Here is an 18,648-nt window from a genome sequence, read left to right on the forward strand (position 1 = left end):
ATAGATGGTATAAAGAGATTTAAGTTAGATCACTGTATTTAACAAAAGACACATTCTGCAGCCATATTTTAAATCCACATTTCTCCCTCCACCTTTTTTCTTTTTTAGAAGTCTTGGCATGTTTCAGAAGTCTCAGCGTGTTAACAGCCTATGCTAAAGGGGCTAGCCTCCTCTCCTTCCCACCTTGTAACTGCAAGAAATGGAAACATGGCACAGAGCCAGTCTTCGCCAAGTCCTTATGCACCTTAGAGTTTCTAGCCCTGGTGTGTCAGAATCTTAATTATATGCATGGTGGTAATAAGCATCTCAAACCTCAGGACTTGAGGGCAAGTTCACCAAGCCCAAGAATCAGGGCTAGGGTAGAATATACACCCAGAAAAGACTCTGGAGACTTTACTCAAACCAAGATATTTTGATGCTATGACTGAAAAACTCTCAGACATGTATACCTTGTTGCTGGACTCAAAAGGCCAGCAAATAAAGACCGCTTTTTTTGAAAGCTCTTCCTTGGTTAGTTCGATAAATAACATTACAGAAGACTCAGGGGTCTTGCCCTATCACTGCAGGCAAGAGTGATGGGGGGTGAACTACAATACACCAAAGAACTTTTCCTAGTACTCGGCACATGCTACCTAGAGCTACTTAGTGGACCTGTCTTTTCATTTCTGGTAGAAAACCGATCTGAAGCCCATATTCCCTGACAAACAGTAGAATACAGACTGAGTGCCAGTGGAAAGGGAAAATGAGGCACAGATACACTTTTGATATAATTCCTATTGTCAAAATTGCTTAGCAACATAAATCTGTAGCATGAGAGATTACTAAAACTGTTTATTGAGAGCCAAACTTACTAGTGCCCTCCCCGTTTTCAGTACAGGTTTTAGATCATACAGAATAAAAGAAGAAATTCTACTTAACTACATCTTCCTTTGTTCACCATTGGAAATTTGGCTTGCCTATGATTATAAGTTTCTCCTGACTCCTACTATTCAACTCTCCTCTCTCCAGTGCTTTTCTCTACAATTATTCCCTTTCCTTTCTTTTCCCACCTTTCTTCCCACCTCCATTTTTTTTTTTTTAAAGTAGGCTCCACACCCAATGTGGGACTTAAACCCATGACTCTAACATCAAGAGTTGCATGCTCTACCAATTGAGCCAGTGAGGCGCCCCTTCCTATTACCATTTTGATTCCAATCTCCCTGTTTACATTTCAGCCTGGAGATTGGGCAAGAACAGAAGATAAAGATGCTGGGAGCCCAGCCCCTTTCTCCCCAACCCTTCTGGTTTATAGCAACTGTGGCAGGTCAGGAATCGGCAGTCTCCTGGCCATTTCCCGAGTAGGATAAATAGAACAGGAGAGGACTAGAAGTTGTTTCTGCACAGGCCTTCCTCCGTGTAGGTGACAGCTCTCACAACTGGTAAAGGCTACTTGTGAGTGTCTCTGCAGTAATAAGTAAATATAGCAGCTCTCCTGTTCCCCTCTCCACTTTGCTAGGAATGGCTGAATACGCAGGTTCACTTAGTAAGCATTATGGTTTATGGTCTCTATGTAAAGTGACACGAGGCGCACGTGGGTGGCTCAGAAGCATCCAGCTCTTGATTTCAGCTCAGGTTATGATCTCCTGGTTGTGAGATCAAGCCCCGCATTGGGCTCCACACTGAGCATGGAGCCTGCTTATAAGTCTTTCTATCCCTCTCTCTCTGCCCCTCCTCTGAGCGCTCTTTCTCTCAAAATACATAAATAAAGACATTAAAAAAAAATAAAGTGACACAAAATGTTTGGCTGTAATTCCGTCTTACCATGATGTAAGCCATTTTTCTGATACATATTACTTGGCAAGGTATCTCGGTTCCACTCAGATGGCCTGAGCATCCTTTCTTGCTGTGATGGTGTGAGCTGTTCACTATACTCCCAGAAGTACCTTCTTTTACCTCTCTTCCGAGAGGATATTGAAGTCATCTCCTTCAAGTCTTCCACAGAATCATTTTCATAACCTTAAAAAAAAAAAATCCCCCCCACCCCCAATTTTTTAAGTTCCATAACTTTCAATATAGCAATAGGGGCAAATAAAAAGATCTATTTGTCACTTGATTCACTTCATCTGAAAACATCACTGGTGTGTCAAAGATAATAGACCATATAAAATAACTTAATATGGAAATCTCTAACTCATAAAATATTGAGATTAATAAACACAGATAACTATACTGTTCACTCGCCTTCTATTTCTCTTTGGTTCTTATAAGTTAGTATATGACATCTTTTGTATCTTCACATAGGCTCTGAGAGAATGATGAAATATAGCTACAGGAATGTCAAATGTACCATTAGATAATGGTACTAAGACATGACACTGTGATTTCTAATGTCTTTCTCCTAAAATTTATGCATCCAAAACATTCCCAGACAGACAGGTGTGCATTTCTATGATGGTCTCTTACTAGACACAATTTTGTAAGGCAGGAGTGGTTTTCTTCCTACCTCCGACCCTAACCGTTTTGTAAAAGTACAAAAATGAGAATTCTTGCATACACTCTCAAATAAAAACATATATGCACAGTCTAATATTTTACTGGAAGAAATTTGCATTTACTTCACTTTTTAAGACGTTATTTTCCTTACTAATGGGGAGTTTCAGAACATACTTAACACTGAGCTGCGGGAACTGTTGGTCAGACCTCACGCAGAATGACCTACAAATCTAAAATACCTTCAGAGAATGTCCATCTCAGTGTATTCCACATCACTACTTCTAGATATGCAGGGGAGTGGAGATGGGCCCCACACAAGATGCATACAACCCTAACGTGGCCAGGAAAACTTGGGCACTTCTGGCCAAGCAAAATGACCACTCTCCCTCCTAAAATCATCACTCCTCTGGAACTGACACTAGAAAGTGATGACATTTGCACATTTTGGAAAAAAGTTAGAATTTGAGAATTTTACCAGGTTTCCTTCAGATTAAGAATTAATCAGAGGGGTGCATGGCTGGCTCAGTTGGTTAAGCATCCCACTCTTGATTTTGGCTCAGGTCATGATCTCGCAGTTTTTACGTTTGAGCCCCACATTGGGGATTCGATCTTTCCCTCTCTCTCTGCCCCTGCCCCAATTGCTCTCTCTTGCTCTCAAAATAAATAAATAAAAGATTAATCAGAAATATGGTCCATTTATATGACATTTTAGAAAAGGCAAAACTAGAAAGTGGCTTCCAGGCATTGGGGGTGGAGGGAGGGGCTGACTATAAGGAACACAAGGGAAATTTGGGGGGGTGGTCAAACTCTTCTATATCCTGATGGTTATACAACCACCAGTACATACGCTTGTCAAAACTCAAAGAAGTGTACACTTAAAGAAGGCTGAATTTTATGTGTGACAATACATAAAATAAACACTGCAATAAACATGACCTTTTAAAAAAGGATCAATTTGGAGACCAGAATGATTTCAGGGCAACAATCAAGAGAGGCTTCTGCAGCACTGCTAGCATTAACAGCATGAGAGTTGCACACGTGGTAGTTTAAAACAATATGGCAAGGGATGTGACAGTGAACTTCAGGTTCTTCTTAAGACATGATCCAGAAGTTGAGTCACACAATCATTCCTAGAAGTCTGATTTTTAAAAACTGTGTTAGATACATAAAGCAATGGCTTTGGTCTATTTATTTGTGCCACCGTTACACTTCAAATTAAAGGATTTTATCTTGTTCCAGTTATCAACCTAGTTTTGGAAAAGGCGCAAGGGCAATATTGTGCCACCAGAAATGGTGTTTTCACCAAGAAAAGCTTACTGGCTCGAACAAACTACCAGCCCATAGGTATTAACCTAGTATGGCTGGGAACACCTCAACACAGGCAGGTGGACCAACAAAAACACTCCCAACTTCCTACCAATGTCAAGAACTAGTGTTCCACAAAAAACCGAAACAAACGAACAAACAAGCCAAAACAGAAACAGACTCACAGATACAAGAAACAAACCGTATACAAGATACAAAGAGGGACGGGGATGGTGGGTGAAATACGTGAAGGGGATTATGATGTATATTTTTCCAGTTATAATAAGTCATGGGATATAAAGTACAGCTTAGGGAATAATCAATAATACTGTCATAACTGTATGTGACAGATGGTAACTAGACTTATTGTGGGGATCATTTTATGTGTATAAATGTTGAATCGCTATATTATACACCTGAAACTAACATTGTATATCAACCATACTTTCATTAAAAATAAATAAATAAAATAAAATAAAAAAAGTAAAAAAAAACCCCTTTGTATGGTGACAGACTTGACTTATGGAGATCTTTTTGTAATATATAAAAATAACGAATCACTACGATGCACACTTGAAACTAATAGGATATTGGATGTCAACTATACTTTAATAAAAAAATGAAAGAACTAGTGTTCCATATTGAAATCTACCCTAGTCCAAAGTAGAAAAGAAATTTTTTCCTATACAGCTTCCTCAGGCAACCCATCCCTCTGGCAATTTACCTGATATTCTCCCCTACTTAGCAGTTCTCTTCAGGTGGCCTGGATTTCTGGCAAAACACTGTCTATCTCATTTAATGTACCTACACATTTCACTTACAGATACTTGAGAGTTCTAAGAGCCTGGTAAAAAAAAAAAAAAAAAAAAGACATTTTTAACCCTATTTACACAAAGAAACAGGCTCATGGAGGCTTTAAGTGACTTGGCAGACCTGGAACTGGTGACCCAAGTCCCGTGACTCAAGGAGTCTAGCTCCTCTTGGTCTTCTCTCTTTTCCTATCTGTCTAGTTAAACGGTCTCAATGGATTTTTCTTCACATATATCCTGTGTTAAATTCAAAGAATGATGAAGATTTCCATTTCTCCGGTCCACTCAAATTAGTTACCAGTTTTATTTATTTATATACGGTCAGCCTTTTCCAAAAAAACATTGAAGGGCCATCAATAACGTATTGACCTAACGTATTAACATTTTCTAGTAACATACACCACAAATTCACCATAACACACACACACACACACACACACACACACACACACACACAGAGTCATACATACACACAGTCATACATACACAATGGATTTCTTAAAGATGGCCACTTTGCAATACAGAGACCACCATGAGCAAGTCGAATGCAGAAAAATTATATTCCCAGATCATAGGTCTAGCATTTAAGGTAATTAAATATTTCTCAAAGTATGTTCTCAGAAACACTATTACCATAAGATAGGCCTTCATCCCCAAGTGAGTTCTGTGGTCAAATAAGTTTTAAGAAACCCTCATCCTGCATCTCTCTCTTGCCAAGTCACACTACACACAAGCGGATTAAAAGACTGAGAAATCGTAACAGTAAACAAACCCACTCAACTCTAAATTCCATGAAGATGAGAATCATGTCTCCCTTGTTCATCTCTAGATAGCCAATACCTAATACACACGGTGCCTGACACAAAAGTAGGCACTCAGAAATATTTTTCTTTTAACAAATCAAGTGTTTGTTTAATGCAACACTTCCATGAAGCCTTTTCCCTTTTCTTTTCATTTGCTGGATCACCATACTGATCTGACTCACTCCTTCCTGACATGATTATCAGATGGAAATCCAAAAGGCCACGTTTATTCTGTAAAATTCTAATCACACATCGTTGGTTAGTGCAGACTACCAGTAAAGTCAATCGTGAAAATGTTTAGGAGGGATTACAAAATAAACTTTCTTTCTGGGGGCCCAATTCTTATTATTACAACCATGTAATCCCAATGACCCCGAACAGTCACAGCCTGTCCACAGAATAGGCTCTATTAAAACTTGGGAGCAAGGCCAAAGTAGGGACTGGAACTCCATTTTACACCTTTCCTGGAGCTTTGTAGGCTCAGGCACTGTTGTAGCCAACTGCCAAGAAACAGCATCAAGTGAGCTAGTCATCACAAAAGGGCCTTTGTAACTGTCTGCTGCAAATTAAACCAATCGACCCACTCTAAAACTAGCACTCTGAAGAAACTACAACTATCCCCACTTTTCTGCTTCAAAGAATGTCTTCCTGCTTCTTACCAGTACCTCACTTTTGCATTCCTGAAGTCACTTGTTTAGCTCTTTCTTCCAAGAAAAAGGGAAATTTTCACTAGCAAATGTGAATAAAGCCCAAATAGTACCACAAAATTGTGTTGGTTATGTGGTTAAATCATGTCATTCATTACCATTTGTGAGAACTGTCCAAGTAATACTAACCAAAGAGGCTTTACTTCAAGTCAACTGGAAATGAGTGAATTAAATGCCATCCAAACATTTAGCATTGTTAAACAGAGCCAAGAGGACAGTTTTACCCTGCTGAGTGCCAGCCAAAGCATTTCTGTTTCAAAGTAGTGTTGGTTAACACCAGCAAGCTCACAAATCAGGATAATTCTACAGGAGACAGGGCAAGAGAATGTGGCATGAGGGCAACACCAACTATAACACTGGTCCCCTCTCCCTACGAGAGTCAAAAGGCTGAGAAAATGGAAACGAGGGTCAACTCATCAAGTGATCTCTCTTCGCGGACCTACTCATCTCTCAACACATTTATCCAGGTAAAACCACATTAAAAGATAAAGGGTGAATTTAAAGTAGACTTGAAAGCCAAAGAAAAGCAAAACTACAACCAGAAGTGAGACAGACAGTACAGTCCTTGGTGATGGTGGGATTGACTGACTCCCTCTGATTTGTATTTTCCTTTAAGTACCCACTGGCAAAGGCCTCTCCTTCCCCACGCTTTCCATTTCCCTTAGTTATTACTCATCTCTTTATCTCACTCTTCACCTACCCTCCTACCCTGATCCTAAGTATGGAACTCAAAGCAATAGGCCTGATCTATAGACCTTGATGACCACTCATAAACAGCACTCTGGTCTTCCCATGGGAGGGAGCTATATAACTTACCACTAGCTACAAAGACAACTTTCCCTGAAACATCTCAGAGCAAGATTTTTTTTTAAAAAAGATTAAAAACATTTTTTTTTAAGTAATCTCTACACCCAACCTGGGGCTCAAACTCACAACCCCGAGATCAAGAGTCACAGGCTGTACCAACTGGCCAGCTAGGTGACCCTCAAAGCAGATTTCATTAACTTGTTGACAGGAAAGTTTTCCAGCTAAGTAGAAAAACAAGTGTTCTATCTAGACGATACAGAGTTCTAAAGCAAACCAAAAAAAGGCACAAGCCCTTTTCCTCCACGTTAAATTTAAAGGACCCTTTCCTTACTTGAAACTCCACCCAAGTCATACAACTGGGTTGTATCAAACACACACATCTAAGCATTTGTTACGATAGAAAGATTTCATTAAAGGAAAGTCTTTCGGCAATAATAGTGCTTCAAGGGCTACCATATAGCTATCGTGGCTTAAAAGCCTTTTTGAAAATTAAATGTTAATGTTTATACTGCTAGAAATTCCAGCAGTCATAACAAAAGGGCTCTCTCTGACAACTGATAAAGTTTAAAAACTAACTTCGTTTTTTTATGTACTAGTATCAACATTATTTTTGAGGAAAATAACTTTTGCTTAAATTTGAAGATCTTCACTTCTTTGTGCAGTTTGAACTGTGTGCCACTTGGCAATACCATTTTCATAAATACTATACAAGCCAACAGTGGCAGCAGCCCGAGCATGTAAATGCTGAATGAAGGGAACCAGTTCCCACAGGTTTCTTTTCTTTCTCCCGTTTATTTATATGTGCTGTACATCAATAAAGCAGAGTAGCCTGCATACGCATTAAGTCACAGCATGTATTTTTCTTAAATGGAAAAACACTGTGAATGAAAGATGGGGCAGACACAAAGAAAAAGCTCTTTTTTACATTATTGACTAAGGAGGCCTTGCTGGTTACAAGCATAAGTAACACAAACCATCGTCACTTGGTTTACCATTGTGGGCCCTCCTAACTTGCCTCGACTGTAACAGAAGTACATGTGTATAAATAGGAATATTTTTAAGTCAATCTATTCTTGGTATCTTTGCACAGCTGCTGAAGAGAGTAACAAAGTAGGTCCCTTAACAGAAGATAAATTAAGAAGAAGCTCCTGAAGAATAGCCTGTAAGAGCAGCAGTGATTATTTCAGAACTGCTTGAATAGAAAAAAGCAATTCCGTATCTGATCCAAGATAGTAAGTCATTTGATCCCCAAACTAAGACAAAGAAAATACCCGTATCTCAAGATAGCAGAAAGGTCATTCTGGTAAGCCTCCAAGCATTACCATACCTGGCTCAGAGAAAGTGTCACTAATATCATCATCTTTGTCATCTTCATAATCCTCTTCCTCCTCTTCCTCCTCCTCATTTTCAGAAAGTTCATGCTCACTCCCAAATCCTTCATCATGGTCCTCATCGTCAGCATCTTCCTCGTCTTCTTCATCTTCTTCAGGACTGCATTTGGTTGGCTGTTCACCCAAGTTGTCGGAGACAAAAAGGGAATAATTGTGCTCTTCTTTTTTCTGGGATGAATCTGAGACCAATGTGCTGGCAGAAAGGCTGCTACTCTCTCCTGCTACAATTGACCCAGGACCCTCCTGGGACAGGGGACTGAGTAATAGTTCCTGGGTTTCTTTAAAAGGCAAAGCTGGAGTGGCGTGACCCTGAAGAGGCTCCAGCCCTTTTTTCTCTGGTCTTTTTGCTACTGCACCACAGTAGCAGGTGTTCTCCTTTGCCGCATCTGCGTGAATCTGGCTCAACAAGGGCCGGCTCTGCTGCACTGGGTTGATCTTTACCTTGGCCTTTTTTACATAGTCTTTACATTCAACATGAAAGTTCACCTTTTCATTATGATACATGTTGGTCTTCACCATGATCTGTGTGCTTGAAGTGGGTTTACTTGCTTTTTGGACACAGTCTGACAAAGGGACCTCAGCCTGAAGAGTCTTAGAAGAACACACAGGGGCAGCTGCTCTGCTTGAGATCTTTTTACTAGGGAATGAAGAGGGCAAAGGAGCTTGTTTGACACTGAAAAGTGAATCAGGGTAATAAAGGGAATCGGAAACAGACTGAGAGTCCTCGCTATTAAGCTGGGCCAAAGTTGGAGTTTTACTTATGACCTCTTCATCTTGGTAAGGACTAGAAAAGTCATCAAGACCCAAGTAATCCACTTCTTTTGTTCCCCAGATGTCACAGCTGGTTAGTTTGGTATACTTTGTTAAGTCTTCACAGTATGTATCCCACTGTTCCCAGTTTGAGGTTAAAGCACCCTCATTATCCAGGACATCTGTGAAAGACTCCAGATTTTCAATGTCTTTGCAGTCCTCCAAAGAAAGGAAGTTGTCTCTAGGATTCTGTTGATAGTTCATCTCTCTATCCTGAGAAAAGTGAAAACAAAAAATCACACACCACATTTTAGGAAAGAAACATTCACCTCCATCCTCACATCCATATATCAAATTGATAAATCAGTACTTGACCTCTGGTCTGTCCTATTTTAAGATAAAGGCTATTTACAGGTCACTTTACCATTCCATACAATATCATTTCCCGGCGCAAGGAAAAAAAAGGGAAAATATGCCCCTTGGGAGGCTTAGGTATGGTCTAAATATCAAGGGCTCTTGAACTTTACTATAAACACTCTTCCTGAAAAAGCTTTACATTTCCTGATCTTTGACTTAGGATTTGAGGAACTCCTTAGAAACGAGCTTCAATTACAAAGCAAATAATGAAGACCTTACCTTCATCACAGAAGGATCTGTCTTCTTAAATGAGAACTTAATATTGAGACAAAGAGCAAACCAAAGAAGAGTTGAAACTCAGCCACAGAAAGATACGATTTTCAGTAAGACCTTGTCAACAACAACACCTGGGCATGGGGACTATATTACTTCTCACAAGTATGATACTCCTCATGAACAGACATAGGATTTTTAAAATAGGTCAGTGAGACTATGCAGTCATTAAAAAGAATGCAGTTAAGGTCTAATGTACTAACACAAAAGGCTGCTCACCATGAGTCTTTATGTTCAAAGGATTAAGTTACAGAATACCGTATCTACGAATATGTCACCCAACTTAAAATACTCATATGTTTATATATAAGCAGAAAAACTCTGTTAGGAGTACCTATCTTTGGGAGGAAAGTTTGGAGGGTGGAGGTTCAGGAAGGAAACAAGGAAATTTTCACTTTTTCGGCGTGCTTTTGTTCTGTTTTGATTTTTCCATTTGGGGCTTTTCTTGTTTTGTTTTTGCTTTTATATGTGTGTCTCTGTGTGTTTTTATGGCTTTAATGAAATACAGCTTACAGACCACAAAATTCACATATATCAAGTGTACAATTCAATGATTTGTAGTAAATTAGCCGGTTTGTGTCCTTAGTTTTAGTTTTTCAGTTTTTATACACTTCCATGTTGCTTAAATGGTATGTAATTAAAATTTAAAAAAAAATTATTTTAGTACTCTTAGGTGTCTATTTACCTCGAGAATAAGTAATAAGTATACTGTTTGGAATTGCTTTTTTTACCTCACATTCTTTGCATCAGATGCTTTGCTCAACGTTATCATTCCTAAACATCCCAGCTGAAGAGCCCGTTAGCAGTTAGGCATATCAAAAAAGCTTCCCATCCTCATCAACAAAAGCTGGACTTATCTAAAGGTAAATTCTCCTCTATTTTCTTTTATGTGTGTGCATGTGTGTATGTATAGAATTATTTTTTTATAATTATAATGCATATTTTTAAATTCTAGTATAATTAACATACAGTGTTATTTTAGTTTTAGGTATACAATACAGTGATCCAACAATTCGATACACTACCCAGTGCTCCTCATGGTAATCCCCTTCACCTATTTCACCCATCCCCTCACCCACCTGCCTTCCTTTTACTCTTTTCAATTTTAGCCGTCTAAAATTACTAGACTGACAGTCACGAGAATCAAACTTGACATCCTTTTCCTTTTCAGGCATTTATAAATGAAAAAAAAAAAGATACCACAACATTTTTACCCCAAATCAATTAAAGCAGAATCCAAGAAAGTGTTACTTACCAGTTCATACATGAAATCTGGATCTGAACTGTTTGCTAAGAGATCTGTGCTCATCAGAGTCTGTTCTGAAAAGGTGTGGCTTCGAAAGGCATCCCCAAAAGGCGGATCCATTCCGCTTACACTAGGCTACAACAGAGTGATTTTAATTTTAGAAAAGTTAAAGACTACTCCAAGGCCAATTTATCACACATACACCCCATTCCCGTGCCTACTAACTTATTATTTTCAGAATTTTGTATATTTTCTCCTTTTTAGTGCATTTAAGAGATTTAATTAGCATTAAATTGTGACCTTAAACTAGGAAAATAATGAAGATGCATTAAAAACAGAAAAAGAAATAGTGGCAACTGTTAATAATATCTAACTTCTAAAAACTGAAGTTTATTTAGCCACTAGAATCAGCCTACACTACTTAATGAGTACTTTTACTCAGCTATATGACATTTCTTCAAATCTATCTCTAACAACACTCCCTCTTCTAACTCCCCGAGTTAGAGAGAAGAGTAGAGAATTCTGGCATCTGTAGTGCAACAAGTGCATCCAGGAACGTGATGAAGATAGGAACAGCCAAATATCCAAAAATCCTACTGGTGAGACCAGACACTTGGGCATGAGCTCAGTAACCTTTATCCTGATACCCCACCCCCTCCTGCCAAAAAAAATCCTGATTCCAGAAAAGGGTACCATTCATTCTGTAATAAAATTAGCGGGAAAAAACTTGGCACCCAGAGTTGATGCTTCTTTTCTCCATCCCCCTTTTCCATTTCAACATCTATATAAATCACTCCAGAGTAAAGTGAGGACTCACACTCCAAAGTGGCCAAACAAGTGAATGGCCAAACTTTGAAATCTAACTTGGATGAAGGAAGAAGATGGGAAAGAATAAAAATTCTCTCTTTTTTGTCCTTCTGCAAGTTTTTGCTGAAACTTAAAAAAATTATATTAGCCAATTTGCTTGTATTTCTCTATTCATATTGCTTCTACCTACCACGGACTGGCCTTTTTACACACTCTCCTATCATGTTTTTTCTTCATTGGCACTTCCCAACCCATTCTTTTCTTTCTCTGATTTTTCCCAACCCTACCAGGCCACATGCTCAAAGTAAGTGTTTTATAGCTCTAAATTCAAGTATTCAGTAAAGAGCAAATGAAACTTTGAATGGGAAAGAACTCTAAACAAGTACAGGTAGTCTACTTGGCACAGACATTGGGGTGGAGACAGGCCCCTGGTTTTAATATCAACCAGCAAATCCCCTTTCTTTGCCTCTGCTGCCTGCCTCTCAGCCTCTGGACAGTCCCACCAAGTTGCTTATTTTCTGTGTTCAAGGTGTAATTCTGCCTGGCCCCACATAAAGCCACCTAAGAGTCCCTGCCCTCTCATTATTTCTAGGCTTCTCCTCAGCACTGAACAGAAAGAGGTAAGGGGGTAAGAACTAACCACTGGAGGGGGACAGGAAGAAGTATGGATGTGCAATGGGGATTAAAAGGGCTTCATGGGGCAGGGCACCTGGGTGGCTCAGTCGGTTATGCTTCCAACTTCGGCTCAGGTCATGATCTCATGGTTTGTGAGTTTGAGCCCCACGTCGGGCTCTGTGCTGACAGCTCAGAGCCTGGAGCCTGTTTCAGATTCTGTGTCTCTGTCTCTCTCTGCCCTGTCCCCACTCACACTCTGTCTCTCTCTCACAAATAAATAAACATTAAAAAAAAAGGGGGGCTTCAATTAGTTTTTTCAGAAATTGCCCCAAACCAGAGCTAATCAATTCTAAGTAGTTACCATAATATAAATAGATATAATCATTCAGAAATGTTTTCTGGGAGGTATACACACACACACACACACACACATGGGAACATAAGTGTGTGTATGAAAGAGAGAAAGGTTGAAATATCTCACCATTTCCTCTTAACTACTTTTCAATTCAGTAGGCATACATGCAAAGGAACAAACGGGAATCTGGAAGTAGACACCGAGACGGAAGTGGGCTTTTTGTGGCAGACTGATATTTTCAGGGGAGTTGGGTTAGCCTCCATAAAGCCAGCAGACCTGTCCCCCTTCTAACCAGCTCTTCATTCACCATGTTTCCCATGTCAAGCTCATTACATTTCAAAGTGGTAGCAAAGGAGGAAATAGAAGCAATGGAAGGAAGGACATGTATTCAAAACTAGCTGAGGTGGTAAGTAAAATGTCTTAAAGAGAGTGTTTATCAAGTTGTGTTAAGATTCAGAGAACTTACAGAATCAATGGTATGGACTTTTCTGCAGTGGGAAAATATAAAACTTCGTACCTACTCTGTTGTAATTTACCTGAGGCATTTCCAAGCCCAGATCCTGTGAGTCCGATGGCAAACTTTTCTTTTTCCTCGTTTGTAAATTCCTTTCCAGCTTTACTTTTAATTTCAAGATCAAAGACGATTTTCACAATAAATGCCAGGTTTTCCCAGAATGCCTTCAATTTCAATGCTTGGATCACTGCTTTTTTTTTTTTTTAAGTAATTCTGTGTGAATCTGTCAAACAACAACACAAAGTAACTTTACTGAGTGCCATTAAAAACAAGTTGACCTTTCAAAAATGACATTAACAAAGAACATTTTAAAGGAATAAGTCTTAGGGTTGCAATTTCAAGAATTTGGTCATTTCTTGGTAGTAACTTTCCTGAAATTCACCATCCCTCTATTTGTTTCTAAAACAGGGTAAGTCAATAACCAACTGGCAACATTAAAAAAAAAAAACCACCTTGACAAAATTAACTGAGGCCTACCTTTTCCTGTGATTTGAAAGATAGCTAATGTTAAATAAAGTTCCCATTCACTTTATGTTCTGTATGAGAAACGATAATGTCTCAACATTTAATTCCATCTATTGTGTAATTATTACTGTGAAACCGATCTACATTTTATATCTCTTATAAATCTACAAGAGTAACGAATAAATAAAGTCAACAATGGAATTTAACACATCATCCTCTGCATTAAATAAAATCACATTCATAACAGCATATGCAACATTATTCTTTGAGTTATAAGTGAAAGCTGTCTTTGAAATGAGAATTATTCCAGTAAGTTTTTTATATCTTATTTAACAACATGTTTATCCTGGGAGGAAACAGGGATTAAGGATTACTCTGCAGAAGGGTTTCAAGGGTTAAATTAAGTAATGATTGCAAATCACCTTGCACAGTGTCTTGACTATGGTGGATTAATTCCCTTTTTCCTTCTCTGTGAAGGCCTTAATTATACCCACTTCATCAACTTTTCCTATCAGTGGTTCTCAAAGCATGATCCTAAGACCAGCAGCATCAGCATCAATTTAGAGATGTGTTAACGAGTGCAAAATTTTGGGCTTCAACCCAGAGCAGCTAAAGCAGAAACTCTGGGAGTGTTTCTTCCAGTTATGTCTTTAACCCTCTAGGCAATTCTGATTCTCCCTAAAATTTGAGAACCACAGCTCTACACTCAACTCTTTGCTCTCATTTCTGCCTAGTTGCAGTATCGTTTCTTGGATTGATGTAAAGAGCCAATTTAAGCTGAGCTGCTCCATAGTTAACACATCTGGACTAGAGGATTAGAATCGTACATTATATCAATTTCAAAGGCCTCTGCTGAACAAATAAGAGACTGTCAACAAGGGATTCAACAATTGGTCCACTTTTTAGATTAATAAATTGACAACCATTTGTATTTCCTGGATCTTTGCTGGGCTCTTCTCCCCTCTGGTGGGCTCTCATTCTTACGCTACTGTTCTAGCCTAGGAAACACCATCGAGTGCCCAGACTGGGCCTAGAAACAGAATTAACATCTCAATAATTATGCATCTCAATCCAATGCTACAGTCCAACCAGATTATTCCCTGCTCCTGCCAAAGGCCAGTTCTAGTCCAGCTTCTCCTAATGCAGCCTTCCTTCTGCCTTGGTCCTACTGCTGATATATAATCTCAGTCCAAATTCTTCCCTTGATTCCCGTGAGAAACAGGGTCGGTTGCCTTTTCTAGACCTATTGCTTTAGATTCCAAAAAGGAATATGATTCAAGTGATGCATTCAACAAACTGGGTTAGTATAGACGTGGGAGACAAGTTTGATACTCTAAAACCTGAAGTTTACCCTTACTAAGCAACAGGGCTGAAGAACTCAAGAAAAACTAAGTTCTATTCAACAAATACTTACTGACGTCTATTAAGGACACCAGCTACCAACAACTTGGTTTATCAGGGAAACGCTGGACCAAAAAAGGGCCAAGTTCTAGTCGCAGCTCTCACTTGCAAACTATACAACACTGAGTAGGTCAATCTTTCTAAGCCTCATGTTTCTCATTTCTAGAAAGAAACACTACTACTAAAAATACTAGTTTCCTGGCCACTGAATTCTCCGAGCCACAAAACCATGTACAGATACAAATACAGGTATATCCCACTTTTTGAAGTTCATGTTATGCCACCTCACTTTTACAAAAGACCTACATCAGTACCAGTTTTTGCGAACTGAAAGAAATCCAGAGCAAACTTTTGTTTTTATGAAAAAAGGTGAAAATAGTGTTAAGCATTTGTTGGGCCCTTATAGAGGCAGTGGCACACCACAAGCAGGGCAGCGAGAGCAGCCTCACCAGCTCCTTCCCTGGGAACAACATTCAGCATCTCAGCATCAAGCTGCCACAGCTTGAACAGTGTCTGTGAGCATCTGTGCTTTATCTACATTTATTTTGCGCATGTGTTAGCAAGGTGTATCCTAAGGTTATCAGGAAACCCTAGGAGAGGTTATTTTTTGGGTCTGGGAATGATCAAAATTTTTCCTCATAATTAATGGTAATTGCTTCTCCGCCTTATGACATTTCAGCTTACGAAAGGTTTCAGAAGAGTGTTCTAGTTTTGCATAGCAGGAGAAACCTTTTTTTATTTAAAATTTTATTTAAACACTGGACATCAAAACTAGGCTGTCAATGCAATTAGCAAAAAGACCACTTGTTTGGAGCACTTGACAGGAGACCTGGATTCCAGTTTTGATCCCATAATTAAAACTAAACAGTCTTATGACTTTGAACAAGTTATTTAAATTTATGACTGAGCACCCAGACCGAGGAATTACAATTATTCTCCTTTAACTGTGTAACAGGAATGTTATGAGACTTGAATGAGATATTAAGTTAGGATGTACTAATAAAATAAATCTGAAAGGTGATTATTATCAGCAGGTATATTTTGCCAATGCTTTCTTTTGTTGCACAGCAGTCCATCTCAGAAGCTCAACATTTGTGACAGTTATTGGCAGCAAGGCTGAATGTTTTAAGGACACCAATTCCCAAAGAGAGGGTATCCATCATGTAAAGAGTTGAGCACGCACTCCTGGAGTAAAGGTCCTTAGGTGCTTCTCCCAGTCTCTCAGGTAGCAGCAAATAGGATGGGCGAAGAGCCAATTGTACCCCAAGCAGCAGAACCTCTTTTCAGTAATAAACTCTCTCAGTCTCTAAAACTAATGATCCAAGGTCACAATCAATTATCTTCATTCCCAAGGTTTTCCAAATGCTTCATACCATTCCAAACATTTATTGTGAAACAACTACAAACAACAAAATTCCCCACCGAAAAGTGGAAGGGAAAAAAAAGAATAAAGATTTCTACACCAATTACCATTGCACAGAATCTTCTGTAACGATACACTGCTCCCAAATCATCTTCTATACTGGGGAGCCATATACAGAGGGTACATTAATGTTTAGATGAGCAAGTAACAAGAGGAAAAGTGTAACAATGGGCTTTTCAGGAGGCCTTCATACTTCTCAAGAATACCCACTATTTTACTCAAAGCTTTGATATTAAAGTTATGTACTTTAAAAGCAATTAATTTCCCAACGTGTGACCTGAGGAGTATTTGTTCCAAAAGATGTTGAATAGTTACTCAACAAAAGGGTTATGAGGTTTGGAAAACACAACATTAAATAAAACTGTTAATACTACCTTTACGTAGGACTTCTTGCGAACTTTAAGGTGCTAGGTGCTAATGTGCATTATAAATCACCAATAGATGAATAGAGCAGATATCATTTCCCAAACTTAGTTGATCTTAAAATCCTCTACCCTGCACTCAAGGAGACCTCAAGACTAGAGCTTCTTGTTGTTTAACAACACCACCCTAAAGAAAAGGCTAAATTAATTCCCCTAGTTATGAGTTCCCTTTATTCATAGCTCTGGCTCACCAGTTCCCAATATAGTTTTGTGGGCTTTTCAAGGGAGAGAAGACTGTCTTCCATCAGAAATATTTGCCAGTAGGAGTACCTGGGTGGCTCTGTCAGTTATGCATCTGACTCTTGGTTTGGGCTCAGGTCACGATCTCATGGTTCATGGGATCATGCCCGGCACTGGGCTCCACATTCACTGCTTGGAGCCTGCTTGGGATTCTCTCTCTCCCTCTCTACCCCTCCCTCACTTGTGCTCACTTGCTCCCTCTCTCTCAAAATAAATAAACTTTTTTAAAAAAGAAGCATTCGCCAACATTTCCTGTACCTGGGTCTGTTCAGAACTATTCAACAACATCTTCTAGGCACAGGAAGACACTGTTAACAGAAAATTAGCTCTCTGAAGCAATGTGATGGGGTCCAGGACAGGCCACCCCAAAATATGCCACCCTGGTATATTATTTTTAATTAAAGTTACTCAACAAAGAGCCAGTACAAGAAAGATACTCGGACCCTCTTCTGTCCCCCTGAAAGCAGGAAATAAAGTCTTCATGTGGAAGGTACCCTCCCTGCACCTGGGAGATAGAGGCATACTTATTGCCAGAGATAGGCAATTCAGGGCCAAGAAGGTTGTATAAATAAACCTTGTTATCTCTTCATTAATTTGCTATCCCAAGCCCAACCATCTTTGTCTTATCGACTCTTAACAGATTTATTGTTCCTTTGTCTAAAAGGTATAAAAGCTGCCTGCTTTGGTCACTTCTTTGAATCTCTTACTTCTTTCAGCTCCCATACATATGAAATTAATTTTTTTTCTCCTGTTAATCTGCCTTGTGTCAATTTAATTACATAAGACCAGCCAAAGAACCTACAAGGGAAGAAAGAAAAAGTTTCCCTCCCCTACAAATGAGATGGAGCAAATGACTGATTTATGAGCATTTACCACTTTATCGAAGACAACCACAGCTCAGTATCCTTCATAGCCCTTTTTACCAAGTCCTTCCCTAGGTTTTTTCAGTACTCCACTTGAAAATACGTTGAGGCTTACTATGTATATTAGGCAAGACAAAAAGTGAATGTGAAGTAAGATGATAGGTAAGGCCAAAGGACTTTTACAAAAGCTCATCCCTCGGGCTGCTCAAACCACTAATCCAAACTTAAAAAGCCAAACTGAAGAGCTGACTGCAGGGGCCCAGGCAGCTTACACATATCCAAGAGCCCCTAAATTGTGCCCCTTCTGAACCTGAGGGTTTCACGTGATTCCTGAGAGTCCACATATGTTTAAAAGGCTAAAAATATAAATGAACTTATAAATGAAAATATCTTATAAAAAAGCAGATACCATATGTGATGGTCAGAATCCCTAGAGCTCCCCTTTTATGGCACTAACTTAGGTCACTGCTCCCTCTTAGTTAACCCGAGGGAACTGATTCCTCACACGTGGGAGGTAGCATTTCTGAGTTATCCAACACTCAACAGAGTAGAGGTCAAAAGCT

The 18,648-nt window shown here is 39.2% G+C and overlaps 1 protein-coding gene across 2 annotated transcripts in view; it reads right to left on the reverse strand.

Annotated features, from left to right (window-relative positions):
* Nucleotides 1–18,648, reverse strand: part of CREBRF (CREB3 regulatory factor) — a 55,364-nt gene that overhangs the window by 21,593 nt on the left and 15,123 nt on the right. For both annotated transcript variants that reach the window (XM_042992152.1, XM_007082793.3), the window contains exons 2-5: nucleotides 13,294–13,494; nucleotides 10,990–11,115; nucleotides 8,231–9,317; nucleotides 1,801–1,995 (exon numbers count right to left, since the gene is read on the reverse strand). In XM_042992152.1, the coding sequence (XP_042848086.1) occupies nucleotides 1,801–1,995; nucleotides 8,231–9,317; nucleotides 10,990–11,115; nucleotides 13,294–13,302 (1,417 nt within the window). In that variant the 5' untranslated portion in view covers nucleotides 13,303–13,494. The remainder of the gene's footprint in view (nucleotides 1–1,800; nucleotides 1,996–8,230; nucleotides 9,318–10,989; nucleotides 11,116–13,293; nucleotides 13,495–18,648) is intronic.

This window comes from Panthera tigris, chromosome A1 (genome assembly GCF_018350195.1).
Source record: "Panthera tigris isolate Pti1 chromosome A1, P.tigris_Pti1_mat1.1, whole genome shotgun sequence".
Classification (NCBI taxonomy): Eukaryota; Metazoa; Chordata; class Mammalia; order Carnivora; family Felidae; genus Panthera; species Panthera tigris.